This window comes from Gymnoscopelus braueri (genome assembly GCF_963280865.1).
Source record: "Gymnoscopelus braueri genome assembly, chromosome: 5".
Lineage (NCBI taxonomy): Eukaryota > Metazoa > Chordata > Actinopteri > Myctophiformes > Myctophidae > Gymnoscopelus > Gymnoscopelus braueri.
The window spans coordinates 2,410,627-2,422,615 of NC_137606.1; the positions used below are offsets into that span (position 1 = coordinate 2,410,627).

Below are 11,989 nucleotides of genomic sequence, written 5' to 3' on the forward strand. Positions count from 1 at the left end.
ACTTCTGCCCAGAACATACAAAGCATAGTCTGACAATTGATTGATCAAGTTTAAACCATTTCTAAACCAGTTCACATAATCTCACTGTACAAACTAAGGGACAATCCTTCAACACAACAATCCTTCAACATCGCACTTTCATAATTATGGAGGCACGAAATGTTCCGTTTGCTTATTTAACTTATGTAGAAATCTGTACTAAGATTATCCACATGTACAAGAAGAACAATGAAAAACACAACCAAGATCCTCCCGACCTCTCTTGAACTCACCCATTCACATTTACAACATTATTATCCTTCCTCAATATTGTATCCTGCAGGGGCAGGAGGCTGATAGCGGTACCTGTAGCCATAGGCACGCAGGTGGTAGGCGTAGTGCTCCAATAAATACATGAGTGAAGGGGTCACATAGTGGAAAGACACGGACAGGTCCGAGCAGCATTTTGGACCCTGGGGCAATTTAAAAGAAGAGTATGAAAACAATGTCAAGGCATTTGGTTATGCTAAATCACTGTGTGTGCATACATTTATCATCAACATAAGAGAAGGGGGCAAAACAACTTACCGTAAATTTCGGACTATAAGCCGCGACTTTTTTCCCCATTTTTCGACCCTGCGGCTTATATAACGGTGCGGCTTATCTATGGATTTTTACAGCTAACGGCCACTAGGGGACCTCCTAAATCTATGGATTTTACACCCGCGGCTTATAGTCCAGTGCGGCTTATATATGTTCCAAACATTCAATTTAGCTGCTGCGGCTTATAGTCAGGTGCGGCTTATAGTGCGAAAATTACGGTAATTTATGCTTCATCGGGGAGCAACACCGCTGTGTGACAAGTACAAGTTAGGCATCAGTAACACATGCATAAATAAATACAGAAGTAAACCAAGGAAAGCTTTAGCTGGACTTGCCACTGAGATGGGGTAGTGGCAGTAGCTCCAGTACCAGTGATCCCTGGGAAGCATGTGTGTGAAGTGATGCTCTGGGCGAAAGGGGTGAAAGGTCTCCCTGTGGATAGTGTCTCTAGAATCACCTGCTTCGACCCCAACATTCTCCATGCATTCCCCCATCGCCAAGTCTTCAAAATAGGTAGTGTGAGTGCACACCTTATTTTTGAATCCCTCAACAAATCTCCTCAGAGCCTCTTTGCTCAGTACATAACCTGCACCACCGCTCATGTAGCCCTGCTTGACGTAGGGCTTGAATCTTCGACCGAAGTAGATGGGCTCCTCGGGCGCGCGGTTGGAAAGAAACCAGCGCAGGTTGTCCACAATTACGTAGGTGTCATCGTCTGCCTTAAGAAACCAATCTGCCTCATGGGCGTGATGCTCGTACACATAGTGAAAGGCCCGGATTGTCTTCCAGTAGAGCTGGTCACGCCCCTCCCTGGTACCCAAGCCCACGGTAGGGAAATCAGGGTCATCGACAGAGCTCATGAATACAACTTTGTTGCAGTGTCGACTCCAGGTAGCCTTCACATGCCGAGCCTTCGTCTCCAAGTTGCTGGGCCCAGTCATTACCCAGCAAAGAATGCGCACCTTTTTGTACAACTCATCTGCCATACGGCTATCTTCACCTGACAAGAGAATGACTGAATTAATATTTATTTTGTGGCATTGCTGCATATACAGTTACACATAGAGTAGTTAATATATACACATACCTCTCTCTCAATAATTTTTTACATCTGTTTCCGTCTAGACACCTCGTTCAAAACAAAGTATGAGGGAAACCAGTTGGTTTGAACATATGTTAAATTATTGTGAACACACACGCGCACACACACACACACACACACACACACACACACACACACACACACACACACACACACACACACACACACACACACACACACACACACACACACACACACACACACAGACACACACTCTGACAGCAGTACATTACAGCATTTTATTTTATTACCCCAATGCCACAGGCAGTGAAGTACAGCACAAGATCACCACTTAACCAACAAACACACTGACACACAGAGAGAGAGAGATAGACGGAACACTATTTTCCTAACTCCTAATAATTTTTATAATGAAATTAAGGATGAATTAATTAATGGCTTAATTAAATAATAATCCAAAATTATATTTATTGTGATTTATTCATTATGGATGAATAAAAATGGTTTAATTAGGGAACGCCCCCCCCTTAGGAATTTTAGGAATGTTGCTCAATACTGCCCCCTAGGTGTGTACTGCATCAAGAGATACTACTGACGTGATTTACAGTAAGCAAGATAAACTCGAGGTAATACATCAAATGCATAGTGTAGTGCCTCAGTAATCTAGGATCATAGATAAACCAATAAACTATCATCAGTCTAAACATTATAATAATATCAAAAAATAAATAAATGATGTACATTGAAACTATACACACTTAGGATGCCAGGTCCACAATGGCCTGGCATCTGTCTAAATAAAATGCTATCTAATTAACATTTTAACATTTGCAAAAGACTGCATGGTCGTCAAGGCTAGAACATTTACAACAAAACTATTATATATTAATATTAATGAATTTGTATTGGCCGTTATCTGAGTAGATAGAAAGGTGTTTTATTATCTGGCATGGAGAGAGAGAGAGAGAGAGAGAGAGAGAGAGAGAGAGAGATAAAAGACCTCTGAAAGTCTTATCAAGGGAATGTAACTTAACGGGCTGTACGTCGTTGCCATTCACATGGCACATGGCCGTTGCATGTGCATAGTGCACGCATGTTCGCGCCATGTTCTACTTTGTTGTACCATGAAACTAATAAACCGGTTTCTGCACATACCTACTGTATAGGGATGAATGTAGCACTTAAATTATCTGGAATGCATCCTTCTAACAATACAGGTCGAGTTATTTGCATATTGAAACGGATTTGAAATGTCAAACATGTCAAGCCTCTGACGTTTTTACATAATAGTTCATCATTCAAAGCGTTTGTGTTCCGCCCACAGATTCATCTTATGGAAGCCATCACCCCTGCCCGCACACACGTGTTAAAGTCTATTTAAGTTCATGTAAATATATATTAAGTTCTAAATAAAAACGGGTTTCACTCCCACTTTATGTTGCATCTCTTTTTCCCCTAGACGGGGACGTAACAATATTATATCCATTCCAAGTTTTATTAGCCTTTGGTCGTGAGGTTAAACTGTAAACAAACTTCTTATTCTCTTCATTACAAGAGAGTCGGCTATTACTTTATAAACGTTTAATCGTGTGAGGGACTCGCTTGCGCTGATCTACAATGGCTGCGGTTACATGGACATCATGTATTCATTCAGAATGAACTCATTCCGAATAGAGATTCATAATCTGTTCCACTCACCTGTTTAGATGGAACCTGAATAAAAGTATTCATCGTTTACATGACCCAAAGCATTAATTCGGAATATAACTTTTGACATACGAAAACGAACGAAATAACGAAAACTAAAATTTTAAAAACATTTTAGTTAACTGAACTAAATAAAAACTAGAATAATTAAACAAAAACGATAACTGAAACTGTAGGCTATTGTGTGTTTACAAAACTAACTAAAATGAACTGAAATTATAGTCAAAATGCCCTTTGATTGAATTGATTGAATACTTTATTTAGAAAGACATGGAAACAGTACTTTCCTGTACGTTTTTCTCAATACTTAAGATTAAATAAATTTCACCTGCGCAGATCTACGTCAGTTGCGGGCACCATTTGGTCCTCTGACGTAGTTCGAAACATGATAGCCTTTTCAAATGAGTAGCTTTAATACTTTTTTAGGATATTCATTTTTTTGCCATTATCTCCCCACATTATCTGCACAGTAGTCCTGTACCTGGCCTATAGACCTGTTCGCAATTTGGTGGTAGGGGAAATTCTCACTTGAACAATGGGTACCTAGACAGGAAAAAACACAGAGGTGCTCGTCCGCCATAGTGCCACAAATGGCGCAATGGCCAAATCAAATATGGCTGCCATCGGCTATGATGAAAATCCAACTTCTTTGTTTCTGAGTGTATATGCACATGCAATACCTCCATTTTGACTAATTGTGGGGTGGGGAATTTATTTCTGATATTGTTATGACCACTTTGGGTGATGTTGACCTTGAAAGGTCCTTGGCCATAACTTGGCCATTGTTAGGACTAAAAACAGGTGCAATAAGACTAATTCAACTAATTCTGACATTTATAATTCCTTTCTGATATTGTTTTGACCATTAAGGAGCATCTTGTAGTGATGCGCGGGTTGACCCGTGACCCGCGGGACCCGCGGGTCAACCCGCGGCGCGGGTGGGTCGAGTCAGAATTTCAGAGGCAATTATGCGGGTTGCGGGTGTTGCGGGTCATCAACACCACTCTCACACGCAAAAAAAAAAATCACATTTAAGCCTATTATTAATATTAATATTTGGATAAAACTACCATTAAAACCCATCATAATTATTTAAAGTTTTTATCATGATCTGACAATGTCAGTGTGGCTTCATTCCCGACAGCCTGGTGCTGCTGTGTCTCACAGCGCTGCAGTTATCCGATAGATCAGCCTATTCTTCGTACCATGGTGTTGCGCGTTGAAAATATCAGACCTACAAGCTCACAACACGTCGCAACGCGCCACGTTGTGAGCTTGTATGTCTGCTATTTTCAATACGCAACAACACCACCATACGGCGAAGCACAAATGAAGCTTTACACGGCTGCATCTCCTCCTATCAGCGCTGCGTACGGGTGGTTCGCTTGGGTGTAATGATAAACAGAACCGGGGTCCCGAAGTGATAGAATATGAACCAAGCCGGACCCACTTGACGATAATAAAACCTGTTAAAACCAGAACTCGTATGGGTCGTAGATATTATGCAAGCAAGCACAGTGACTGTCTGTCTGCAATGGATAAAGTGTTAGTGGCGAAAGTTGGTGACACATTGCAGGCAGCCAGGCAACTAAGGCAAGTAACCTCCCTTGCGCCATGATCATTCATGTTTAACATTAACAAAACTAAACACAAGCTGTAGGTTTTGCATATTAAGGTTGCTAGATGTAAAGGCCAAAACATATATTAATTTGTTTATACTGATGTGCGATGTAGGCTACGGTGTCGCGCAGCAGTTCACTCACACTCACTCATGATTATCTTTTTTTTTTTTTCGCCGCGGGTCGCGGGGCGGGTTGAGTCGTTGATTTATACACTGAGGCGGGTCGCGGGTTGAGGCGGGTTCGGTTCCGTGGCGGGGCGGGGCGGGGCGGGTCATGAAAAAACCCGACCCGCGCATCACTAGCATCTTGTCATTGAAATATCAAAGTCAATGTAATTTTTCAATAACTCAGTTACTCAATAATTGTGTTCTTCATAATCACTTTCATTTTTTTTTTCAATAATGATTTGTTTTATTTATAACAAAAGACATACACATGAGACATGGTCAGGTAGGTTATTATGGCCTCCTGGTAGCGCTATAACAGGCCAATGTGAAAAGGAGGGCATTTCTTCCTTGGCAAAGTGGGAATCTACGTGGAAAATTTAATGGAAATCGCATGCTGCGTTCAGAATTTGAGGCATTTTGTTCAAAACGAACCAATCCTGCAAACTTTGGCAGGTGTGTGTTTATGACGAGGAGCACCCACGGGATCGATGTCTACGACATCATGTGTGTGTGTTGTGCCTTGGGATATTTAGCTATGCACACTTCTCTGGGGCATGACATGATCTGTTTACTGGGTTCAGTATGTCTAAAAAGAACAGGAGCACTCAAAAAATGTGGAGGAGAGGATAAAAAGTGAATACACAGATTATTATATAAAGCGCGAGAACTGAACCCGATCACTCCTTGATGAAGACCATGACACTTGTGTGACGGCATGAAGTCCACCTACCACACAGATGGACTTATGGTCAAATTGACCTTTTTCTCCTGCGTTATCATTGGCCACTGTCTCCCCTCGGGGCTCCACACGTCCTAACACCTTCTTCCACGCAGCGGGGTTACCATAGTCTTTTAGATATTATTTCAATCCCACTCACATCTCACAGGTATACGCTTCATTTGGCTTAGAGACAGAAAACGAAATCTGATATATAACTTAAGTTACACGTATTAACTTTTTAAAAAAACAAAAAATACAAACATATACCGGCACACACTGTAGGCCTACAGTAGTAGTCACTACAACACTCACTTCTACTATACAGTATGTCACAGGAGCAATCCATATGAATTCAACAGTTAAAGCATTATTCCTTTTCACATTAGCAAAGTAATCACCGAAAATCATTATTCAATATACCAACAGTCACACAAAAATTCTACATCCAGTCCAGTGCTTTTCTATTCCGTACATACAACATACCATCATGTCAACAAAATGTTTCCCTCAATACAACAGTCACAACAGGACTCCTAAAATAATGTTATACTATGGTATTATGAAAACATGGCATATGTCTACCTAACATGCTATCTAAATTACATTTTAGCCTTTGCATAATCCTGCAAGGTTGTCAAGGCTAGGGCAAGTGCTACGGGCTTTTTAGACAAGTATACGTACAACCCATACAGTAAACAGATCCCGTCATAAACACACGCCTGAGGTGGTGGTTCCACCAGTTTTCTGAACAAACATAATTGCTACCAGTGGTGTAAATTAACTAAGTACATTTACTCAAGTATAGTACTTAAATACACTTTCGAGGATTTTTTACTTTACTGGAGTATTTCCAATTTGCAGTACTTTTACTTCTACTCTACATCTCAGGGGCAAATGTTGTACTTTTACTCTACTACAATTTTTTGAAAACTTTAGTTACTAGTTACTTTGTAGATTTTGATTATTATTACAAAACATACAGTAACCACTTCAACCCTATATACATTTCGGCCATTTGAAAATAGCCGATCTACAAGCTCACAATGCGTCGCGACAGTTATGATGGCTGTTCTATTCAAAAAAAGTTAGAACATTTTTTCATTCTTTGGAACTATGGTTGGTGTCATTGAAGGCTGATAACTGGGACTAAGCTACTACTTGGGAAGGGCTATCATGTTGAAATATTATCTAGATATATAGACCTTTTCAAAATACCAAACTAGAGTTTGCCACCTTGAGTGTCCCTGATTAGTGAAAATTCTGGCCTGGGCCCATGGACTAATATGGGATTTATTTGAATACAATTTGTACATTTTGATACCAATACTTTTGTACTTTTACTCAAGTAAATTTTGAATTCCAGACTTTTACTTGTAACAGAGTATTTCTACATTGCAGTATCAATACTTTTACTTAACGTAAAACATTTGAGTATTGTTTCTACCACTGCAGATGTGTTAGTGCTGCCCTGCCATTACAGTACATGCAATTTACTCAAGCAACATACTACTACACAAAGGTATGAAATGATGGAACAATAACTGCCATTATCTGTACCTTCGTGGTGGTGAGGGTGGTGAGGGTGGTTCAGCTTGAAGAGTGCGGATCGCGCATTGTCCAAGCCACTGGACAGATGTGCCGAAAAGCTCCTTTCAAACCACACCTGCTGCAGGACCACGTAGACTGTGATGAATCCCATGAGGAAACCCACATAAAAGGAGACTTTAGATTTCATGCTGGACCAGGTTTCCCACCTTCAGTCGCGATCAGGCTGAGTAAACGAAGAGGAAGAGACAACATTAAAAGCCAACAGTGATGGCGTGGCGCGAGTGAATGGCTTTACTAGCAGCAGGTGTAAAGCATTCCACAGTCACACAAATAGATGCCACAACTTCAGACGGGGTGTGGCTAGTGGTGTAAACAACTTAAGTAATTAGTACATTTACTCAGGTACTGTACTTAAGTAAAATTTTTAGGTGCAGTATTTTTACTTTCCTGGAGTATTTCCAAATTTCAATTATTTTACTCCTACTCCACTACAACTCAGAGGCAAATATTGTACTTTTAATTCACTACAGCTTTTATAGTTATGGGTGCTCTGCAGTGCAACATAAAAGTTAAGAAAAAGCAAACAGAACAGCATATCTGTGAGGAATATAGTGGAAAAGTGCCGTAGGCTATATACTGTATATAATATAGGACTGAGAGAGTGAGCAGCTTCAAGTACCTTCGTGTGCACATTACTGAGTGTCACCTTAGACAGCTAAGGAAAGGTCACAGAAAATCTTGACGTCCTTCTACTCTGCTACCAGAGTTTAATGGAAGGGGGCATCAGACAGTATCTGGCTTGGGAATAGCTAATCTCAGGACTGAGCGTACCACAGGGAGACCCCTTAGAGGACAACTTCGTTTTTTTTAACAAGGGTTATTTTATTAGTTTGTAATGATAATAATTAAAAGATGAGTGTTAAAAAATATCATGTATTGCTTTCGTTTTTTTTTTTTATGATTTAGTGATTTTTAACTGGGGGGCGGGGGCATTCGATCCATTGGTAAACTAAATAGTCATGAACGCAGCCTCCGATTTCCGTGAAACTTTGTACGCACATCCCCACTAGGCCCAGGAAGAAATGCCACCCTACATTTTTCAAATCAGCCTCATGGTGGCGCCGTAACAGGCAGATTCACGTTTTGGCTTATAAATAGGCCTATTCGTTACATGACCCAAAGCATTCATTCGGAATATAACTTTTGACACACGCAAAGTGGTTCCCGCCTACACCCGGGCAAGGACCAGGGGCAGCCTGGCTCCACTACCCGGGGCGGAGCTTCCCCTGGTGGGCATGGGAGGAGGCAATAGCCCCCTTGTGCTTCCGTGGCGGAGGTCTGTCGGTCGTAGGCAGGCCGGGAAGCAACGCACCGACTCCTGGCCAGGCAGCGTTGTATGCGTTGCAAGCCTGCGTTCCTTTGTTATTGCCGTTTTAATGCGAAAGTAGCAGATCTACAAGTTCAGACCAGTTTCTTTTTTTTTTATTGGTACCAGACACGGTAAAACTTAGGCTAGCCTATACACCTTGTCACATTTCTCATGTAGGCTACCTTAATGGTATTTAAACAAAAAACGTTTCATCTGACTGAATAGATTCTTTTGATTATAACTAAGTTCCCGTTTCATGTCAAACGGCCATCGTCTCTCTGCTCTCCTCACATGGTCACTAGGACTTGTGACTTGACTTGAATGCCAAAGACTTGTGACTTGACTTGACTTGAGCCTTCTTGACTTGAGAATTCAAGTCTTTTGAAGTCACTTAATACTTTACAGCAAGCCCAAATATTAAAATGTTTAAAAAGTGTCCCATCAACTATTAATTTTATTAGTCAAAAATCCTGGCCGTCAGTGACACGTGTCATATTGTAGTTGCGCCTGTGCTTCACGTGGTGTAGTATGTTACCAAACAGACAACACACACATGTGCGTTTACTCCTGCCGGCCAGGTGGAATGCAGCCATACAAGAATCGCAGTGCGTTTGTCTGACAGCACATGACAGTCTGTCTGACAGCACATGACAAGTAAATGACAAGTACAGTAAATCACATCGCATATCACTTCAAAAATAGGACAGGAGCTTCTGCCAACACCTGAGCGATGTAAATCATTTGATGGATGTGATTAATGTGAACTGGCACACTGTTTAACCCTTTAAGACCGGGAATCTGTGTGTAATTATTTGATTTATTTGGCTGTTCAAAAATAGCAGATATACAAGCTTGAGTGCCGCGCTATGAGCTTGTAGATCTGCTATTTTGGGGGGAAATCGTGGGAAATTGTGGGTCTTTGAATATACAGTATATTTTTTAAAAGCAAACATTTGTAACTCAAACCTTTGCTTCTGGGGGATTCTACAAATGTCTTCTAAATCCAATTTTTTTTTGTTGAAAAAAGCGCATGTTGCTATAATATCAGTGGTTCTCATGATATGTATTTGGCCGTGGACCCCCATCTGAAAACATTTTCTTCCAGGGACCCCCCAGAAGTTGTAACAGAGTTAAAAATGTTAATGTTAAAATATATATATATTCAAAGATTTGCTAAAATTTTCAAGATTTTTCAAGAATAGCAGATCTACAAGTAGCGCGGCACTCGGTGCCGCGCTATGAGATCTGCTATTTTTGAATAGCCAAAGAAATCTTAAAATGATATTTTGATTATTATTACAAAACATACATTATACCCACTTCAGCCCTACATACATTTCGGCCATTTGAAAATAGCCGATCTACAAGCTCACAATGCGTCGCGATCCAAAGCATTGTGAGCTTGTAGATCTGCTTTTTTCAAAATATTTTTACACCTTTTATACATTTTGAAAACTTGTGAAATGGGACATTCTGCATAATGATGAGTACTTTTACTTTTGTACATTTTGATACGAATACTTTTGTACTTTTACTCAAGTAAGTTTTGAATTCCAGACTTTTACTTGTAACAGAGTATTTCTACATTGCAGTATCAATACTTTTACTTAACGTAAAACATTTGAGTATTGTTTCTACCACTGCAGATGGTAGATGATAGTCAAAAATCCTGGTCGTCAGTGACACGTGTCATATTGTAGTTGCGCCTGTGATTCACGTGTTGTAGTATGTTACCAAACAAACAACACACACATGTGCGTTTACTCCTGTCGCTGCCGGCCCTTCGACTCCAGTAATTATATCTTTCGGTTTTAAAGATTACGAGGTGGAATGCAACATTCAAGAATCGCAGTATGCAAGGCATACAGTGCTAGAATCACCAATGGAATTGCAACTACTTTGAACTTCAATTGACTTGACCTAAGCTACAGTAATACTACAAGAAAACTACTCTTCTATGGCCATGCATGCAGTCATCTGCCAATGTTACAAACCAGCAATCAGTAATGTCTGTTAGCGTTAACTCGCTATAGTCGCTATCATTGATGGGTGGCCAGTGGGGGAGGGACTGAGGGAGGGGGGGTGAAATAATAATAAATGAGTTTCATCTGTAATTCATGTAGGGCTACAAGGCATTTTATGACATCTGCTAAACCCATTAAGACATGAGGCCGATTCTACAAATGTCTTCTAAATCATAACAGTTTTCTGTAAACTATATCAGTGGTGCTTTTTTCATGTCAAGGACCCCCAAAATGATATGTATTTGGCCACCGACCCCCATCTCAAAATATTTTTGTTCCAGGGACCCCCAGGAGCAAAGATTTGAGTTAAAAATTATCGCAAAAATAGCAAATCTACAATCTTTTTACAATAGCTATGAGCTTGTATATCTGCTATTTTTGAATAGCCAAAGTATAAAATAATGTTTAAAGTGGTTAAAATGATTGTGATGCTTAACTAAAATGGCACAGATGCTTTCTTGCTTTAAATGGGTTAATATGCTATTTTACAGATGAGTAAATGCAGGCCCAGCACCAGCAACACATAACAGCCTCCAATCTCCCAGTTCATGGACACCGGTGTACATCAGTACAGCTCCACTCATCCACAGCAGAAAGCTATCACCAATGCAATACTGTTCGATTTACAGTAGTTACCTTGTCTATTGTGGAATACAACAGTAAAATGGTTTGGTTAAAGCTGCACTTTGTAACTTTCCTCTTCTACCCCGGATTTGAACGCGGTTTCCTGTGCAAGTGCTGACATTTTTACTCCATAGAGACACACGGGCTGACACGAGGACCACAAATTTCACGCCCACTTTTGAGACAGCGCCGCTACTCGAGGTCCGTTGTAAAATACCATAATTTCACTGGTTAACTGAGTGACTACTGAGGCTGTAGCGATCTTTTTTGTGTTCCAATAAACTGTCCCATTTGTTTGATTTATCCTTTTTAATTTCCCATATCTGTCATCTCGATATACTACCCACAATATACTATAATATACTCCATCAGTGTGTCAAAAGTTCTAGCATCTGAAATCTAAAGTTTAAGTGGTCGCATGGTATACATCACGGACGCATCCCTTGAGGTTTTCAATACTCAGATACGTTTGTGTCTCTCATGTATCATTTTTATAGGCTATTTATTTTGGACAATTATCCAAACAGCATCTTGCAAGACTACTTGTATATTAATACTATTC

The 11,989-nt window shown here is 40.4% G+C and overlaps 1 protein-coding gene and 1 long non-coding RNA gene across 2 annotated transcripts in view; both read right to left on the minus strand.

The window, feature by feature from the left end:
- LOC308084844 overlaps positions 1 to 11,989 on the minus strand; it is a 266,724-nt gene that overhangs the window by 53,241 nt on the left and 201,494 nt on the right. The gene's annotated exons all lie outside the window — the stretch shown is intronic.
- Positions 294 to 1,731, minus strand: LOC308085134 (glycoprotein-N-acetylgalactosamine 3-beta-galactosyltransferase 1-B-like; the record flags this gene model as incomplete). Its single annotated transcript, XM_080428217.1, has 3 exons — positions 1,670 to 1,731; positions 918 to 1,582; positions 294 to 452 (listed from the first exon to the last, which is right to left on the minus strand). Exons 2-3 carry the CDS (start codon positions 1,566 to 1,568, stop codon positions 294 to 296), a joined length of 810 nt encoding a protein of 269 aa, XP_080284343.1. The 5' UTR covers positions 1,569 to 1,582; positions 1,670 to 1,731.